Genomic DNA, 20,810 nt, shown 5'->3' on the forward strand with positions numbered 1-20,810 from the left:
TTGAGCAGAATAGAGCACGGGACTGCGACCAAGGAGGTCGAAATGAACGAGTTAGCGTTTTTTTCTTTTTTCAAAGCAGTTCCGCGGGATACGATCGCTCGTGACGCGCGGTTGCTCGATCCCTCTATCGACTGGAATCGATTCGAGGCTCGTTCTAGGAGCTCTCGAACGTTCCGTGGGAAAATATAGGTCACCACCAGCTGGGAGTGGACCGTTTGATCGTGGCTCCGTCGCTCTCTTTGAATCTCTAGCCAGACGAAAATGGTTCTGTTTTAGAGGGAAAACAGCCGCTTGCTTCCCTCTGACGCGATTTTTAAACGCTCTTCGAGGCTCGAGGCTCGGCTCGAGTCCTCTCCTTCGTTGGCCAGGTTCCGCGTCGACGTGTTTGCTCGGCGGTCGTATGAATACAATGGTAAAAACTGTTTCACCTGTTTGATTAAATACCCCGGCAGAAATCCGTCGTTTAGACGGGTGGACGCTTTTTTCTACTTTTTACGGTTTTACGCGGCCAAGGGGAGTTGAAAGGTTCTGTCCCTGTGTATGGTAAGATCGATTCTTTGGAGTCCTACGTTTTATCTTGCCAGTTTTAGCGCACAAAAATTCAGTAGGTGTGCCACTGAGGGTAGTTGATTAAACGTGGACCAGTTAGATCATATAATTCGGTGTACTTACTTTGGACAGAGCAACACCCAATTCCGAAAGTTCAAACGCACCCCGTCCTCCTCGACGTCAGCCTTTACGTAGTTAGCAGTGCGTACAGCAAATGTCAGGCATGTTTTACTGACACTACATGCATTTAGGAGCGAAAATGTACAAGCGATCTCTTGCATTCTGACGCCTCGCGCGACAGTAAAACAAACGCGAGCGACCAATGAGAAATGATGTCACTAGATAGAGCCATTTCTTACTGGACGGCTGCCAGCCTGAGCTTGCGTTACGTCGTTTCCAGTTAAACCTGCTCACCTTATTTCAATTAACGGACTGAACGAAAAATCTTACTCGGACTCGTTCGAGCGACGATGGCCTCGGTGAAAATTTCCATCCAATAAATCAGGTATCGTTGTCAAAAGTGTTAATCGCCATCGAATACGAGATAACAGGCTGCAGATCTAATTTAACGTGGAAAGGAAATTCGGTGGGAATGGAAAGTTGGCGAGTCGTAAGAGCGACCTAAACTTTAATTTCCCTGGCTTCTAACCCGCCGCAAGGGCGATGAAGAGGGACGAAGGGTCCGTGGGGCGGGTGAGGGATAGGAGAACAGGTTTTCAGGTCGGTAGGGTACGGGAAGGGCCGTGCCACGAATCGTGACTACCTGACGACGCGAAGCTGGCTCCCTTTTACGGCTGGAAAATGGTGAACAGGTGCTCGTAAAAATCTCCGACGCCTCCGACTTTTCTTGGCACGGCCCTCTTGCTCGCCGCGCGGTACAAATTGCAGGATCCGGGAACCGCCAGGTTCCCGCGCACGCCTTAATTATCCGACGCGGAGGACGCTCGATGAATTTTTCACCGACCCACTCGAATATTCCGCGCGCGGATATTCGATCGAAGAAAACAGTGGACCCGTTCGAGCGTTTAGAAGCCGCTGCGAGGGGCCGCGTTTTTCCTAAGGGTACAGACGGAGGGTTGGGACCACGTACGCGACTAATAATCCTCAGCGTAGTTTGGTATGCGAGACTGGACCGCCGTGTATGCATCGAAATTTCAGAATTTCTTGCCTCCCCTCGTTGACGATTTTTAATACTTTCGTCGAGGTATTCGTTGAAACTCGTTTATCGATTCTAACGCAATAGCGAGTGCGTAAAATGTGCAACAGCGTGTTTTCGTTTAAGATTCCGGTTTCGAGGAGATCGAGCTTGCAAATTTAATGAATCGAGACGTAGAAGTACTTGATGAGAACCGACGAGATGGAAAGTGATGCGTTGCAACGTGATAATCGTTGAAGCTTCCTTGGGACGCTACTTTTTATCAAATTCGAAGTGACTTGGACGAAGTTGACCGGAGTCGAGAATAGTTGCAAGATTTCTGCGATGTCTCGGACCGAACTTTCTTCGAAGTTCTGGAACAAGTTCAACTTCTGCGACTTGATTCCTTTTCTTCCTATTTCTCCAACTCTCTCGCAGTCTTGATAACCTGGAATATTTCTCCTTATACATATGCGATTTTTTTTCCCTATACCCTTTTCTTTAGAAACGCAAGTGTATAATGTACAATTAAAAGAAGTTGCAGTTTCGTTACCAAAGCGTTATAATTCCAGTCGAAAGACGTTTAATTCTTGTACAAGCAGAGAAGGGAAGGCATAAGTATAATTACGGAAATTGCTCCGTAGGGACTCATTGGTCACGATCAGCGACTATTAACAGAGTAATAGAGCGCAGTTGCGCCTTTGCTCGATGCGTTAAACATTAGCTTTGCAGCTGTAACGTACACAGTTCTATCGATCTCGCGAACTCCGTAAAGAAATACCTCTCTCAGAGTTTCAAAATCGTTCCTCTCGAAAACGGAGCTCGAGAGATGCCCGAAAACTAGATCCAACGATCGTACGTTCGATTTATTTGGTATCTCGATGGCTGAGATCCATCCAGCGTGTCCCTTCGACTCCATAATTCGAGCTGCCCATACGCAGGCATCATGGAATCACTGTAATTTACAATAAACCATCATCGCGACTGAACGGCGATACTTTACGTATTCTTCGCGAGCGGTTGCAGCTCGCGTCCATTCACATCGTCCCTGCGTTCGATCATTGTAATTCAGCATTGCGATCGGTAGCGCCGTTAATCGGCACGTTGTTGCATTTACAAACGGACGCCGACCGATCGCCGGCTTATTGGCGGTTATCATCGTGTGAACTTAAACGATGTCATCCAACAAGCGTTTCCACGGGCGTCGAACTAGCCGTGGCCACAGCGTCCGCGCGTGCAGCCTTCCTCGACACGCGATATCCGCCGCCTCTCTCTCCCAGCTGGCCGAGTTCCGTTGAATTTCAGGTCGTCGCACCGGGCTCATTATCCTGTCTCGCAAGTATCGTGATTTGTCCCGCAATTTTGAATAATTTCGCGGGCATGAGACCGCGCGATACGTGTACCGAGTTACGTTTGGCTTTTCATCGAGTCGCACTGCTTTTTTCTGCTCCTCCAGGGCTCGCCAAGTCTCGTTTCCGCGTGTCTGCTGGCTTCGTCGAAATATAAAATAATAACGCATTTTTTTTAAATATTTTTTATGCTACAGAGGGTTCTAGAATTCACTGCATGAGAAGTAACGATGGATACAGCAAAGTCGTTAAAAGGGATCGAGTTACTCGGGGCAAGGGTTGAAACGAAGGTTTTGTAGCTACTGAGAGCAAACAATGTACGTAATGTTAACGTTACAAATACTTTGAACGGCGTTAAACAGTTTAACAGGCGTGTAATCAAACGAAAAAGGACTACGCTGCCATAATATCAATGCTCCATAAAGGTTCGATAAGTACTTGGAGCCTTATTACAACCTCCATCGTTCGAAAGGCAAAGATTAATCGCGTCAATACATCTCGTGTACATAATTCGACATTTGCCAAAATTTATGGTTGCCCTGGCCACTCTGCAACCGCAAATTATCTATCATTTTTGAGCGCCAAAAGACAACAATTTTGCGACAAAGTATACATAACATATATCTTGCATCTCTCCTGTAATCTCCTCAGCCATTAACGTCCAGTCGTTAATGAATATCTGCAGAAAAATTGGGACGCAGTTCCCGCAGCTTTTATACTTCTGCTCGCAACTATCGGATCATTCCAAAGGTAATATTGTTTTTGCAGTTAATCGTTCTGTCAATTTTCTGCAAATTACAGAGCAACAATATCAGAAAAACGCGATCTTTCTGACATTTTTTCGCATATAAATTAACCTCGTACCGCTTTCTGAAATCCCGTTCGCCTCTTTTATCAAGATCACTTTGCCATTTTGTCGAAATCAATTTTTTCCCCTCGAACTTCTCTCTGAAGAGAGAAAAAATCTCTAAAAATCATTCCAACCGATATTGCCGCTCATTTATCGTCGAATAAAAAACGACGCGTCTGATGGAATGATTCGATAAAATAGGTGAGCTCGAATCGAAAAATCTGTACGCGAAGCTGCACGCGTGTGTTGATTCGCTCGTGTACGTGTATCTAAGAGAGCACCCCATTATGCTCGCCGACCTGTTGCTACCCCTTCCTCCGTTTCCAGCGCTTCTCAACCCTCTGTGGCCATCCCTTCGGTGAGTCATCGCCCCTGCTAGGAAACGGAACGCTTTCGCTTCGTTCAGCTCATTGAAACCGCTCTGTATTCTATCCTGACCTCTGTCTATCGCCTCCACCCCCTCGCTTTTTGCGCGGCGATACGTCTCCGCAGCTTCGCCATCTCCGGCCCGCTCTTGTTCGCTACTTTTTCGCCCCTGATTATCCTTTTCTTCTTGTTCCGTTTCCGTGAATATGACGAATGGCAAGGCAGAAAGGGCGTTTCGATTTTTAATTTTCCTCGACCGCTGCTGTTCGTTCTTGCCTTTCGCATATGTGATGGTTAAAATGTACATCGATCTCTCTTTCATAAAAGTAAACGTTCGATTCGATAGCTATTTGTTCGTCAAGTCGATAGCCATGTGCTTCAATTTTGTATCCGCTCGATACGGTTGCAAAGAGGCGAACAAGAACGTGCCTTCGTTTCGTCCAAACGTGACTGTACACCAAATTTCCCCAACCTCGAACCTTCTCCCTTCAATCATCCCCTTAATTCCACGGACACAAGTGGACAGGGAGATTAACGATGGAAAGTTGATTTCGATCGACAGATACTGGCATCTGCCTCTACCGTACCCGTCGATTCGTCGACCAGGAAAACGATGAACAGAGCAAAACATGGCGTCCCACCGTGGGCCAGTGTAACCCTAGAGTACGCGAGAGGGTTCACCGTTAGTAGAGATTTCGTAGAGCTGTTACTAACCGATAGTGTTTTTGTTTCAGCCTCGGGAGGGGGAGGTTCGATGTTGGTCCCTCCCGTGGTCCAAAGTGGGACTGCGGATCGTCCCGTGGGCGATACGGGTGCCCGGACCCAACAGACGTCCGGCCCTGCCGCGGCAGCAACCCTATGGCCTTTAGCACCTGCGCAGTCCAATCATGTTCCGAACCAGCAATCCCAGGGCATTCCACCCTTGGCCGCCACCCCCGCGCCAGCTCACAACCAAGGTATACTGCTCTCCTTTTATTATCATTAGAGCTACAAGATCACAGATTTTTTACATTTTATCGACGACATTTGGAGGACGTTTAACAGAGCACTTCTTAGGGGAGAAATAAATTTCTGCAAACATTTGTATAAACTATGTGCGTGGGTGATTTCTGAAATGGATCGATAGCTGTTGAACTACAGTTTGATGTTAGGTATACTGATCTCTTTTTATTACTGCTGGAACTATCAAATCACAGATTTTTTACATTATATCGACGACATTTGGAGGACGTTTAACAGAGCACTTCTTAGGGGAGAAATAAATTTCTGCAAACATTTGTGTAGACTATGTGAGAGGGTGATTTCTGAAATGATTATCAGTTGAACTGCAGTTTGATGTTAGAAGGAGTTATTATAAAATTTGTTTAGTGGAGGTAGGCATATAGGCGTGTTACTCTTTATTCGATGGTAGAAAGTCTCTTATCATAATTCCTCCTTCTAGTAAATCTCATCGGTGTTGTGTAGTATTCGTTATCTTGTTTTTGCCCAGTTTGATACAAATATCAGTATTCTAATGAATGGTTCGACGTATTGGTTGTCAACTAAGAATCGATAACTGATTATCTTCTGTCTGGCAAGCACTACATTTCCTGTTAGCCTTATCGTTAAATACGTGTCCGCTAATGTCCGTTTTATCAGCCAGAGGAACGATTTTAATAGCGAAGCTCGAAATATTCGATATCTACAAAAAATAGGGAATTTTACATAATAAAAATTTGTCGACTGCGATTTCCGCTTGCTATTCTTTTAATTAGCACAATTTTTTAGTCGCAAAATTGACCGCGTTCGTAAGATATATATTTAATAAATTCGATAAGCCTGATATATTAATGTAATAAATAGTAAACGACAGCTTTACAGGGAAATCACGTAAATCCTATTACGCGGAGTACAAATCATAATGCCAAGTACGATGCTAATACGAAATATCCAATTCGATGCCATCGCGAGCTTTTTAAACTATACAATTTATTAAACATTCATACCTGTGCTTTGCAATATTCGCGTACAGGTACGCGTTGTTAAATTATTCATGCGCCGCGATTAAAAGGCAAAAAACAGTTATACATACTATATTAATCGCATGTTTTTTTATCAAAAGAAAAATATATGTGCTTCGCATTATAAATATTTTTGCGTTCTACGCGCGGTGAGTAAAATCGAGCAAAGTTGTAGTTAAATGAATGAAAATATTTTCAAAAAGAATAACGTTCCTGTAGAATACTCTATTGCGCACTTTTTCGATTTGGTTGCTGTAAATAAATCATTCGTTTCCATTCGATATCAGGACGTATTTCATATCGCTTTGCTGTCGGTAGCTTCGATTCGAACCGCATTGCAGCGGTTCGCATGGGCCGAAATAGCTCAGCTGGGAGAGCGTTAGACTGAAGATCTAAATGTCCCCGGTTCGATCCCGGGTTTCGGCAAGCTCGTTTTTTTTCTTCCCGTTTTATTCCACGGGAGAGCTGCGCTGTTCAAGCTGGATACGTAAGGCGAACCTCTACAAGCGCCGAAATAGCTCAGTTGGGAGAGCGTTAGACTGAAGATCTAAATGTCCCCGGTTCAATCCCGGGTTTCGGCAAAACGGTGTTCCTTTTTTTCATTTTTACTTTTTTATATTTCATAATATACGAAAATAAAGCGGATCATTCGATTCAGATATTCTTTTTCTGCAATATTTGTACTTTTCATCGAAATTTAACTTTGACTGATAGTTCTTTCGCCTCAGTAAGGATTCTGCAGTCTTCTCAGTTTGTTACTTCGTTTACGGATAATAAAGAATGATTTTATTAATACGAATGATTCATATTTGCATTACGTTTACTTATTTATTTTATTTATTGATTGATAGTATGATGGCGTGTCATTGGTTTAGACAAGTGTACGATTTAGCAAAACATGGTTTGAAGAAATCAGATGTATGCAGAAATTTATTTTACCATAAAATACAAAAGTATTCACATATAGTCCACTCAGAATATTTAATCATAGAACTTAATAAACAGTTTAACCTAGTGCCATTAGAAATTGAAGTTTCGCTTGCGAAGTAGCTGGGTATTTTCAAAATCGACCGCGAATCGCCGGCCTAGCTGTCAGGTGCGGTGTGTTAAACCGTTGGAAATAATTTTTGCCGGGCACATTCGATCGACATGCACGACTGCCGTGCAACGAGCACGATCGACGATGTAAAAAGTAAATTCTCCGTCTGAATGGTGTTACAGGTGTGAGTCGGTACGGGCTGTACTCGTTATTCCCTGGGGGTGGCGGGGGCAGTTACGTCGCCGCCACTCCCGCCACCCCTGGACCACCCACACCTGCGCGAGCTTATCACGCGACAACACACAAGGGTAAGTTTACAACGATTTCTACTTTATTTTACCCACTTCTCGCGCTCTCCGCCTCTCTCAAGCCTGTACCCATCTTTCTCTCCTTTGTCGCCAAGTCAAGTATTTCCGTTCGTTCGTTTTCTCCCCCGATTGATCTCCTTGCCACTTGTACACGCTCTGCTTTATTTTTAGTATATAGTAACCCTTTCGATGCACGACGGCCGATATACAGGCTCGATTGAGAACGATGATCAGAATAGCCTCGATGGGATATTTAAGTAAGGAAGCGTTCGAGCACTTTTGTTTAAATTTAAACCGATCGGGGAAGTTCCGGGAGTGGAGTGAACTTTCTGTTGACTTTTCAGTGCGTTTGATGTATCGGCGCTACGGTTTCGTTGCTATCGATTTTTCGAGCGGCAATTAGGGAGAGAATTATTAGACGAGGATAGATTTCGTTTCAATCCTATCGATAGTTGCGTTGATGACTAAACTGTCCTATTTGTTTGCGTCTTTTATTCTGTAATGGAATTCTAAATTCTCGAGGTACACGGTGGATGCAAATATCGACGTTTTTTTTTAATTCTGACTACGCCATGTGAAACTTATCCAGATGGCAAATATTTGGCGAACGTGACTGTTGCAGATATCTTTGGACAACACGTTTTCGTTTTTCGATACCTGTCGTTTTTACGGTCAATATCGTATTTGTCTGCTGATACAGTTACATTTTACTGCCCTCTACCTGTCTTAATTGATCAAGCTTGGTATTCGTGTTACTTTAGGGTAGCTACGAGCCTTTAACGCGATTAGAACTGCCATTATAATGGCATTCGAATGAAACTTTGGGCACAGGAAATTCCACATCAATTCAAATACTTTATTGGCTAATAATATGTTACATTACGATCTTAGAAGATAATATATAATCCAAAGAATGCCTTCTCTAACTTCTTAAATATAATTTCTCCATAATGAATTGCTTACCATGAAATAAAATGGGACATATTTAATTTACCGTCTCGACTACATTCGTAGAAGGCAGTGACAGAATGTAATTACGAAGCGAGGTGTTCGCGGTATTAGATGTATACGAAACGTGAAAGTTTCGTATGTTTTCTTTTCGCGTGTGTACGCTTTTTTCCCGAGCTCGTCCTTTTTCCAGGAACAATTTCCATGACAGCGTTCCTGGAACGCCTGTGTCGTTATCGGCGCTAAGTGTACGCCAGCTCTGCGAATAATAGTAGTCCGTGTAACATTGTCGTGAAAATTCGGTTATTTACGGAATTCATCGGCTTAGACCGTCGACACTTTGTTCATTGTTCACGATCAGTCGGATTTACGCCTCTGTTGTGATTGGACGGGTCGCGCGTGTGCTCGCGCGTTGTTTCGTAGCGGTAGTGGCTCTTGGCGAACTGTGCTTCCGGTTGCTGTGTCCCTCGAGCGTCGCCGCACCGCCATTCCACGCGTCTACGATATTCCGTAAGTTTTTTAACACTTGTAACATTTGTACAGATTGCATCGATTTTATTCCGTCGAATTGCATTCATAAATTGCGATAGAAGGAGAACACATGTAAGTGCCTCGTTGTTCGTCTCGTAACATAGGAAGTTCAGTTAATCCGTCGTGGAAAAATGAATCCGATCTTCTGAATTATTTATTTATTCGTTAGCTAGTTTGTGAGCTTACTCGTCTAGCGTTCTATCGCTGTACGTGCTGGTAAATCAACATTGCAGTAAAGTCGTATTTGCTTTGAGCAGATCAATTAACGCGTAGTTTATTTACTGATAATACATGGTTGCATAGGTTCTCGAATAGAAGAATATACGGATTGAAAAGTGAAGTTTAACTTTGGTGGAGGTGTATGAAAAATTGTATCAATGCTTCCATTCTTAAAACTTAGCGAGCTCTCGAAGTATCAAACAGTTCTATCGCATAATACAATTTTTCACGATCATCCACCCTTTGCTGCAATTGTTTGCATAGACACATCCTACCAGCTGTTCAATTCCGTTGTCAGTCAGTAAAGCTCCAAAATTACGCGACTCTCGTAAAGTTTCTGCTCCAGCAGTTTCCTCGGGACGTTCGCCATATTTGCGGGAGCCCAACGCTGAACGCGGGAACGTTTCTCTCCTTCAATCACATTTATTTCCCTCGTCGTGTCTCGGACAGCTTTTCAAACTCGAACATTTTCCACTCCGTCGTCGAAATCACTCTTGCGAAATTTGTTCTCTTAGCAAGTTACGCTTAACGCAGACTTGGTCGAACTTCGTACGAAAGCGTCGATTTTTCACTGTAAAAAATACTGTCTTTCCACACGTTGAACGCTCTGTATCGATAAGGTTCGATCGTAAGATCTGGAACGCTCTGTATCTCGGAGAACACAAGCGCAGACGCCTCGTACGCTCGTCCATGGTTCGCTCCTCGACGTTGCGACGTGCTGCGCCGTCGAGGGAGCCTCGATCTTGCGAGATGTCTCACGATAACCGATTAATTACTTAATAAGCCGAATGCGGGCGGGAACGGAGCCGATAGTTTCCGGGGGGAACGAGTTCGTGTCGCGAGAGAGGCCAGCTGTGGCTCGCGACACCGACGAAAACGCTCGTCGATGCTCGGGGGATGCTCTGGAAGGCTCTTGAAACACGCGCGCGGCAATAATTCGTCCAGCCGTGATGCGATCTAAATGAAATAATACGCGCGCTGCATTAATGATTGTCGGACGCGGGCCACGCGTCACCTGCTGCAGCTGCTTACGAATAATGGGAAATTTCGAGAGGAAATTAAGGCCAACGGGGGCGAGGCGTCCGCGATTGTGCGTTCCCTCTGTTTCCTTCGCGTGGCCCTTCTGGGATCGTTGATTAATCGATCGACCGCGTGTCACTTTGGGGATATTATAACTCGTATAGATCGTTAACTGCTCGCGGGTGAAATATACTCGCGCAATCGCTGGTCGCGGTTATTCATTCAAGTTTCGTGGAATTATTTGCATTTATATTGCCGTTAGCTTCGTTGCATTTTGTTGCACCGTGGCTTAGATAGCGGAGATCGCGCGGTTAGCGTGGATACTATAATTCGATCGGATGGTCTATTGGACTCTGACGCCACGTGTGATACCGACACAAGCGCGAACGGGCAGTCGTCCAATAAAAAATGAGTCTGCGCGCTGGTATCATTTCTCATTAGTCGGCTGCGTTTGAATTAGTGTCACGGGGGCCAGAATCCAAGAGACTGTCTGTACATTAAATACAATGTACATGATACATGATGCATCGGTTCGTGCTCGAGGTTCGCTCGCAGTCGATCGTATCGCAGTTAAATTCGAGGATTGATTAGGACGCGTTGCATAGTGGTTCGCATCCGCAGAGGTCGAGCTAACATCTTTTATCTTAATTGTCGAATATTTTTAAGCTACGAACAGCCAATTGACGAGGCGGTTCATTCGTTTCAACGAGTGTGAAATAACAGGCGCTTCGGTTATAAAAATAAGAGAATAAAAGTATTTATTTTCGGAAGGAACGAACTCAAGAATTATTTGATGAAAACAAATCGTCGCGCTGTGGGCAGCACAAATTACTCCATTAGTGGTACCCTTAAAAATGAGTTCCGGAAATCATTCTCATTGACTGTAGCGGTGGAATTAATTAACTTTTCGGAAATGAAGTTAGTTACATTTAAATAAAACCTGCTCGTACTTCATTTGCATTCGTGTCGTCTTCCCTCGACGCTTTTTTTCCCCCCCGCTCATTTCGAATCATAAAGAAGCTGTAAAGGGTTCCATTTTTGCGGCGGGGCAATTAGTATGCGAAAGGGCACGGACAAGTATATGCATGTAGATCGCCTGATACTGGCAGGGAATTTATTAAACTCGCCTAACGAATGCGAGGAAATCATTTTTTTTACCCACCGTTCAAAGAAGAAATAAGAGGAAGCATACAAAAAAAAAAAAATGATTTAACGCTTTCATTTTAATTTTTGATATTTTAATTCCCCACAATCGTAGCGCACACGTATATTTCATCTGAGGAATAAAAATCTCGCATCAATTTTTTTAGAGTGAGCTAACAGAAGAGTAGTTTGCAAATATTCTCGTTTCACTCTTTTTCGAAAAAAAATTCTGCGATCAGCTATAAAATAATAGCCTTCAAATACTATCGTGCGTATAGTTATTCTCTTTAAAAAGAAGAGTACACGCGCACACGCGCGTTATTCATCAGATGACACCACGCATCTGTACTTATCGCACATCGAACCCAGCCAACAAAAAGAGAACCGCGCAAACCGAATCGCTTCAACGAGAGATCGCGGATCGACTAATTAAAATTGCGCTAATTAGATCGACGAGGCGAGAGCGGGACGATCCGAGAATCGTCCTCGCTACCTGAGCTGCTCGACGTAGTCGCGCGTGTAGAGGGTCCCTCGCGGCATTTTTTCTCACCTCGAAAGCTGCTCCCGTGCGGGGCGAGGGCTGCCCTTTCACGGGGCCCGCTCCTTCCTGGCACAATGGCGCAATTATGCAATTAAACCCGGTGAATGAGGGGGCCCAGGCGGTGAAGCCGCGAGGGGGAGGCGGAGAAAAATGCCCAGTCCAAATAGAATTCCATCGCGCCTGTACGTACGTTCGAGTTCCTTGTCTGCCCTGACCAGTTGGTCGTTCCTCGCGCGAGCGAGCGAGAGGGTGGATTTCGCGCGTGAATATTAGACGAACGATGGCGAGAGACGAGGATAGAAAGGAGGGAGAAACGAAAAGGGTTGGGAGGAGGATCGAAAATCGGCGAGGGCGGTTCGAGCCTCGTCTTTCCACTTTCCTACCTCCTTCGCTCGCCCCTAACGACCTCATTGTCCGAGGTGTAATCCAAAACGCCGTTCGAGAGGACCCTGCGTCCGCGCGAGGAGGGAAAAAACGACGAGTCCCTCGAGCTGTGCGGGTGGAGCGACGCGGAGACAGAGAGGGTGGGCTCGTGGGTGAAGACCAAAGGGAGACAGAGGCGCGCGTACAATATGGGCCAGCGATTTCAGTGAAAACACGAGGGCAGGGAGTAATGCGAGTGTCTGTGCTCGCGGCTTCGCGGTGATAAATAATTAACTGCTGTGTACGCGCTGACATTTCGCTGCGTTACGACCTGCTGCCATTGAAGAGCGAAGAATGGTTCTCGAGTGTGTTCGCGGTCTGCAGTGTTCTTCGATATCGAGTATTTTAATCGACACGTAGGATCTTGTGGATTACGTTAGGGTAGGAGAGAATTTCGAATTTGTCGTCGTTCTGGAAACGGTACTTTCGACTCCTTGGGAATCACACGGTTCGCAGCGTGCTTTTTCAGTCGTACGCACGACGAGCTGGTAGAAATGCTTCGTGGAGCTGCGAGTCGATTCTTCCTCGACGCTGTGGCTCGTTGTCTAAAATCGAATCTCGAGCCGCGGGCGAGATTTCAATTATCCCCCGCGTGCGATGCAAATTCACGCGAACGAGCTGGTTACGTCTCGCGTCCATACGCGTACGCGCGTTCGCCACGCTTTTCGCGTCGATCGTTCCTTCGTGGCAGAGGAACGACTCTGTTCGAGGGATAGATGTGAAGTCGTAAGTGTTCTTTTAGCGATGCTGGTGATCGTTAATAAAACTCTTTATGATAACTTAACAATTTCGTTTATTTTTCGATTAAATTCAAGTTCTCAAAGCATTCATTTTCGTCTTTAACTCGTAAAGTAACCATTCAGCGACTTTAAAGTGTATTTCTTTTTCACGCTGCGGATCGCCAGCAGAACGAACAGGTGAGTGCAATTATTCAGAGGTGTCGCCATCCTAAATAATGCACACAGCGATTAACACCACCACCGGACCAGGGTCACCCAAGAAAATTGCATAAAACGAACGATAAACGCGATCTCGCGTTTCATAAACTGTACACACAGATCGAAACACTGTTCCCCGTCCCCAGAAAGTTAGTTCGAAACTTCCCGTGGAACAACCAATTTGAATTTCACTCTGCATCCTCGAGACACTCCGTCATCCCAGCCCAGTAAGCGGAGGATCGTCGATCCGTTCGATCGAGCGAGCAAAACAGCCACTGAATCTTGAAATCGAGACGATCCGCGCCGAGCGCCGTCCTCTCGATCGTTCGCGAGGGCAAAAAGGCTCGCTCTCGGTCACGGGCCGGCTAAAAAGCACCCCTTCCGTCCGATTCTACACCCTCGTCACCTCTGCATTACCCTCTCCGTGTTCCTCTCGCGTAGCCGGCGCGAGCGTCGCGCCCGATTTAAATGAATTTACATAGATTTTCCATTTATCCGTCTGGCCGGCCGTTTATTGCATATTTATCGAAAGCGGCGAAGAACTAATGCGATAAATTTCAATAAGCGTCCATCGAGCGCGCGTCACACGGCCGGTTTCAATATTCATACACGCGCGGAGAGACGCGGCGGCGGCGGCTGCCCTCCTGGCTGATCCGACGTACGCGGGACCAGGAAACGCAACCAGGGTTGAAACTGGACTGGCAGCGTGCCGGGTGGAACGATCCTCGAGGAGAGAGGATATTCGATGGTTGATTCACGATCGAGGCTCGCGTTTCCGCCAGGCCTGCCCCTCCGCGTTCCTCCGCGCGTTTCCCTTGAAACGAACCACGCGCCGCGACCCTCTCTTCCCGTGTTGCTGGAAACGACCAAGCCTCGGAGAACTCGACGGAATCTCATTGATGGCGCGGGTTCGAGAAACAGCTGCGAGCGTCACTTTATTGGTTCTCAAATGGAGTGAACGTCGCGTTGACGCAGTGGGTTCTGGCGCGGTGAACACAGCGATAATTTAAGTAGCAGTTTCCTTTATAGAGTAGTCGAGCAGCGTCCAGTAGTGTATAAATATTCCCCCGCGATAGCCGTGGAAGCGTGCGACTCTACGCTCGTGCGGTTTCCGATTTTTTCAAGGGGATGCTGCAGTTTTATGCTCCCTGATTCGTAATTTCGAGTTCGAATCGCCTTGACCGAAGAGACTGTATTCCTATAGGCTACCTATCATGTCGAACGCGGACTTAATTTATGTTCGAGGTGTAGGAATAATTCTTTCGGTCGCGGCATATCGATTTAGACGTGTCATCCGTTACTTCCTGCTCCTACTTTCCTTCGCATTAGTAGAATTACAAAATCGAGATTCTATTTCATTCCCACTCCGCTGTTCCACTTCAACGTGTAACCGTACGCGTTCTAAAGTGTATCGTAAAAAATCCACCAATAGTTCGTCTACTCAAAAAACACGTATTCAGTAAACGAAGAAAGTTTCCAGCCAAAAAATACACATAAATCACACGATCGATGCGCTTCGTAGAAGTAGGTTGGAACTGGCCACACGTTCTCGAAGCACTTGGAACGATATCTACCTCGCAGCTACGTAGTTGACTCGAATCAAAGTGACTATTGTGACTGCGAAAGCGTCCCTTCCCGATTAGAGAGCCAGAGGGTCGTGAGCGGATCGATTAATCGTCGGATTCTGTAGTTTCAGAGAGCGTGTTTTCCGCTGCCGTCGGTGTCGGGGTGGGCGGCTACACCTGGGGCGCTCCCACGCCACCCCCTGGATCGCCGTACAGCCCCGTCCCAGTGACGCAGCTCGAGCTGCTGGCCAAGAATTTGGCTAGTTTGGCACCCCCGGGTCAACAGGCGCTTAGCCTCCAAGGTGTCGGTGTGAACGTCGGCAGCCTCCATCACGCGCAGCACACACAGCACACACAGCATACGCAGCACACCCTCAACCTGACCGGCCTCCATCATCTTCATCACGGTGAGTGTGTCGAGTGTTTCAGCGAGGAATCCACGGGAAACAGGACCAGACGAATATTTTTCCCTACCTTTTGTTTAACGTCGAAATAAAAAGCGATCGATCGCAGCGTTTCAACGGTGCGAGCTTTTGTGAACGCCTACGAATGCTATTTCACTCCTCTCGCTCGACGTGCTTTTGGTTTTACCAAATAGCTCGGAACGCGTCTTGTTCGAGCGATTTTTCTGTTTCTTCTTTTGAATTATCAGTCGTTTATCTCGCGATGAGTATATTTGGTAGAATGTGTATCTTCCGGTTGTTTGCAACGGAGCTTGGATATTTTGTGGAATTATTAAGCGTGTATCGCGTGTACGATTACATTGAGCAACGTATAAATTGTGCTGCATAAAAACGGCGGTGCAGCCATTTTACGTATCGAATCGAAATCTTGAGTGTTTTCGACTCGTTAACCTTTAGAACATCGAGATCGCACCCGTCGCGTGAATTACTTATTCCGTGGATATGACAAACGTAAATTAACTCGTGATGCAACGCGATTTCAATCTTAATATTGCAATTTTTAAATTGGAGCTCGTTAAAGACAATTTACGTGCAGGCCAGTTTACTTATCTCGACCGTTTTACATTTTTGATCATCGTTACCGGTTTGAAAATAATATCGGATACGAAGAAACGCGGAGAGGGTGAACTCGATGGTTGTCAGTCTTTAGTTTCTCGCGAATTTTTAAATTGTTAAACACACAAAATTAATCGACACTGTAAAATATCAGAAAATCGTGACGAACGTTGAATAATCATTTCCAAATGACTCTATCTGTTCGAATAACGTTCAATCGCGATCCATATGCGAGGTGACAAAGTTTCACTGCAGATTCATAAACGACAGACGAAAACGATCGCTCCAAATCAAACCCTCTTCTGGTCCATCAAAATATGATATCTCCGTAATATCCTCAAAGTAGTGAAAGTTTTCTCGTTTAACTTTATCGATCGTGGCGCCATAATAAATGGTCGAACGGAAAGTTACGCATTCAACAAGTTCAGGAAGACTTTGATCACTGCACGATTGTCGGTTAATTCGACGCGAACAATCTTCGATGGAGGTTGACACAGGGTTATTCGACGTTCTGCCAACTGTTTTTCAAACTCCAACACGAACTCCTCTGACTGATCACCAACAACAATATCAAAATCCATTCGATTAAAAAATAATGTCTCAATTAATATTTCTGTACTCGTCTCGAAAGTAAAGAATCTTTCGAACAATCGAGAACAGACTTGCAGCGGACTTGTATATCGATAACAAAGATGGCGGACGCAGGTAATGATATCTGAACGTTGTCTATCAGCAGGAGGCTTGCATCAGAACACGTTCTCGCCGCAGCTGTCTCTGGTGACCGGTAACGCGCCCACGTTGACGATCAACAGCTTCTCGTCGCCGAATTCGACGGGGAACGTGGTGCCCACGACTGGCGTGCTGCTCCAGGAGTATCAGTCGCCGACTGGCTCGACTACCGGATGCTCGGTCACCGTGAACGGCACCTCGTGCCCTACGAGCTCGACCACGAGCACGATGGTGGTGCAGGGTGGCCAGACGGGCAACCAGGTCGTCCAGGCCACTGGCAAGAAACGGGAGGCCTTCCTACCGAGTCAAGGTCAGCCGGTGAAACTGGAGAACAAATCGAGCAGGCAGTCCTGCGTTTGCAGGAACAGCAACGGTACGTAGTTGAACCGGCCGATCCATCCTTCTCGTTCGTCGCGGTCCCCTTTTTTCTCTCCCTTTCCTTCGATTCCTTCGTTTTTTTATACAGGTTGCAGCAGAAATCGTTGGAGCGTTGACGAGCAGACCTCTTGGCGAGGTTCGATTAATTGTTCGTGAGTTACGCGAAGCTTAGTTTGGAATTTATCGTTAGTTGAGCAGGAAGACTTTGGAAAATGATCTTCTTTGCTGGAATGGATCGATTTTTTTTTTGACGCGTGGTATCTCGTTGAATGATGATCGAGCACTCGAGGAGGGGGAAGGAATTAGATTCGTGCTGCGATTGCACTGGGTAAATGTTGAACGTACGCAATAGTTTTCGAGCGAAATTGAATCCCCTTGCGAAACTTGGGCAGACTTCGCGCGAGACTTGAACTGCAAAGCTGAGAGTACAAAGGGATCGCTCGGCAACAGTTGAACTTTCTAAAAATGTTGCATAACGTTGTATCACATTCCTGGAACCCTTTGTGTTCGCGAACAAACCGAGCAGCTCGAGTCATTCTCCCTCGCGGTTCCTTCTTCGACCGCGATGAATCGTTAACTCGCGAGGCTCTCGCGCGATCCTCGTTCGCCGTTTACCACTTCACCTCGCTGAACTATCGAACTTTACTTTCGTTACACCCTGTATCTCCGTTCTCTCGAGTCTGTGCCCGCCGCTAGTCCAGGTCCTCCGCTATGACGCGGCTTTTAACGATTTGACAAGGTTTATGATCGAGCCGCGCATCTCGCTCGCTCCAAGCGGTATCCCCTCTGCGAGGAGAGGCATTCGAAAGCGGATTGGCTAGGAAGATGACGGGGAACGGGACCCGTTTTCGAGGTTCCTCGTTTCTCATCCCGTTGTCCCGTGTCGGAGAACGCCGGTTGCGAAACGCCAGGGCTCGACTCGTTTCTGAGTCGCCTCCGTCGCTGATCAATGGTGGCGATCCCTCGCGAGCGTTGTGCAACACGGTTTTTCGACGCTGTTGCTGTTGAGCAATGGCCACGCGCGTTTACGTTTTCGAGAGGCAACGAAATGAAATTAACCCATTCACTGCCAACTACGAGATATCTCGTACTTCGCGTTAGAGGCTTAGATCGGTCGCGACTCGTCGCGAAATAAGTGCAAACTTCAAGTAAAATCGTGGTGCCCAGTGTGAAACGATTCAAATTTACTTGGGCAGTGAATGGGTTAAACGTCCAGTCGAGCGCTGCCGTTAACAGGATCAATATCCCTCACTGTTCCCGCGATTCCATCGAATCGATCGTACTGTTCGATCGTAGAGACGGTTTCACCTTCCGTTGGAGAGGCTGAGCGATTTTTGCTACGAGGTTCGAGACGATACGGAGCGGTACAGATTTAATTATCGTTTAAACGGTGCTCGCTGCGCGATATCGCGGGTTCGACGTCGAAAGAGAATCGATCGAGCGGCTCGATGCGATCCTCGATATTTCACGGGCGAAGATCCCGCGACGGTGTTCAGAGGCGCGCCAGAATCTCCGATTCTAGGCCGGCGTCCAATTAATCCTCGCGCGGATCGGCCACAGTGTAGCTCTATCGGAGCTGGTTCTGGCCGCGGACAAAGATTAACATAAATCACCGATGCGGTGCGCGTTGCCAAATTTAAGGCCGTGCAGTTGGCTCGTCCTGGCCTGATGCACGCGTTTAGCAACGAGAGGACTCTCGATCGTAAGAAGCGACCGATTCGCGTCGAGCAAACCCATTGACGCTCTAAACGGCTCTGTAGTCCTCCACTTTTCACGATATTAGCTTTTGTTAGTTGAACATTTGGTAATTTAGCAACGAGAGGACTCTCGATCGTAAGAAGCGACCGATTCGCGTCGTACGAACCCATTGACGCTCTAAACGGCTCTGTAGTCGAGCATTTTTCACGATATTAGCTTTTATTAGTTGAACATTTGGTAGTTTAGCAACGAGAGGACTCTCTTTGCCTCCGCATGATCGTAAAAGGCAACCGATTCGCGTCGAGCAAACTCGTTGAAGCTCTAAACGACTCTGTGGTCGTCCATTTTTCACGATATCAGCTTTTATTAGTCGAACATTTGGTAATTTTCACTTCGAAAAGTCTGCGTTTCTTGATTTTAAAAATAATGGGTTAATCCTATCCCAGCGATTTGTCTTTGACGGCTCCTCGACCGGCTCCCATTTAACAGCTTCCCCTTAGTGCTTCCCTTTTATCGGCTATCGAGATTATCGAAGTTGATAGGAAATTTTCGAGAAGACGCTCCCGCGTCAAAGCCTCAAAGAAGTCAGGAAATGTGATTGCTGACCTTGCGGCAAAAACGCTCCCTTCTAGGCTGCATTGATAAAAGCGAGGAGTGGGTTCCAGGGCCGCCCTTTGTGCCAAACGGCTTCTTCGAGAGCTGGCGTTAATTACGAATGGCGATCTTAATGCTTCGTTTACGGGGATGAAACGTGATTGTTATCCGCAGTCGGTGGCTGTACTCGCGAAAAATTGTACTTTTATTCGCTCGAGGCTGGACGGTTTCGAAATTTCACGCCGCCCAGCGTAATTAACGCGATCCACTCGCGAAGACGCGTTTCGCGCCGTCGACGGCGTTCAATAATTAATCATGCGTTGTAATAATTGAACGACGCGGAACCGTAAGGATTAGAGGCATTCGTGCTCTAATGGCGATCGTATTATCGAATATTCTTTCATCTCTCCTCGATCTCTCCATTTAGCTAATACTCCTTTTCACTGGAAAACGATACATGAATTTCTAGAATACGAATCGTTTCGATATAAAGAAGAGAGTAACGAAAGAATATAATTGGATGTTTAAGACGGTTCGCAAATCTTTTTGGCTGGCCTCTCTCTGTTCGTCTTTAAAGCGTGGAATTTAAAAAAGCATCGACGGCATATGAAACTATAGAGAAACATGACAATCTGGATACGTGACGGATGATGAATGATAAACGAGGGAAGAAGAAGAAAGGCCGTGGAAGATTGATCGTGCAGAACTGCTTCTTCTTTCGTTCCAAATATTCTCGGAACCAGTTTTCGAGTCGCAAAACCATCGCCACGAGGAATTAAATATCGCGTAACAATTATGAACGCTAAATTCAACTGCAACTTCTCTAAAAACGATACAATACTCTACAGAATTTAAAACAAAAGTTAAAACTTGAAACGTGTGTAAAGCGTGTGAAATAGAATCGAAGCTTAGAAACACAACGTTTCAGATGCGAGTCTCCACAATATTCAGCTGTTCGCAATCACGCGCAATAATGGAGGCGTAAATCACTCGAGCCTCCGTCATCCTGGCTACCTTTTTCTCGAGAATCGACCACTGACAGGACGCTTCGCGACGATAACGCACGGGGAGATCCCACGGAACCTCGCAAACCTGCGCAGATTCTGGCGCGAAATGAAAGACGACCGTCGTCGCGTTTAACGAAGAATCGTCTTGGAATGCGAGATTTTTCCAGCGGCGCGGGTCGCGTTAAAAGCGAGGACGCTTGGAATCCCGCGGGGAATGCGACGGTGGTTCCGTGACACGATGAAAAGCAAACCACTCGGAGCGGGGAGCGCGATAAAATCAGGAGGATCGGTCAGACTGGCTGCATTGAGGTGCAAACCAGCGAACCTCCGTGCTTTACCCGCTGCTTATGCAATTGACGGCGTTACTGGCGACTTCCTTGTAGGGTGCAGCGGATGCTAAACTTGAACGTAAACTTCACGGCTGCCGTCCCAGCCGCGCCGTTTTTCATCGAATCGCGCCG

General features: G+C 46.4%; 1 protein-coding gene and 2 non-coding genes across 9 annotated transcripts in view; all 3 read left to right on the forward strand.

Annotated features, from left to right (window-relative positions):
* Wge (BAH domain and coiled-coil containing protein winged eye) overlaps positions 1–20,810 on the forward strand; it is a 150,192-nt gene that overhangs the window by 92,480 nt on the left and 36,902 nt on the right. For all 7 annotated transcript variants that reach the window (XM_076907888.1, XM_076907893.1, XM_076907892.1 and 4 more), the window contains exons 2-5: positions 4,984–5,205; positions 7,471–7,596; positions 15,050–15,331; positions 16,680–17,045. In XM_076907888.1, the coding sequence (XP_076764003.1) occupies positions 5,004–5,205; positions 7,471–7,596; positions 15,050–15,331; positions 16,680–17,045 (976 nt within the window). In that variant the 5' untranslated portion in view covers positions 4,984–5,003. The remainder of the gene's footprint in view (positions 1–4,983; positions 5,206–7,470; positions 7,597–15,049; positions 15,332–16,679; positions 17,046–20,810) is intronic.
* On the forward strand, positions 6,603–6,675 carry Trnaf-gaa (transfer RNA phenylalanine (anticodon GAA)). The gene has a single exon. It is a non-coding gene; the product is annotated as a tRNA-Phe (tRNA).
* Trnaf-gaa (transfer RNA phenylalanine (anticodon GAA)) lies at positions 6,758–6,830 on the forward strand. The gene has a single exon. It is a non-coding gene; the product is annotated as a tRNA-Phe (tRNA).

Source organism: Xylocopa sonorina, chromosome 17 (genome assembly GCF_050948175.1).
Source record: "Xylocopa sonorina isolate GNS202 chromosome 17, iyXylSono1_principal, whole genome shotgun sequence".
Lineage (NCBI taxonomy): Eukaryota > Metazoa > Arthropoda > Insecta > Hymenoptera > Apidae > Xylocopa > Xylocopa sonorina.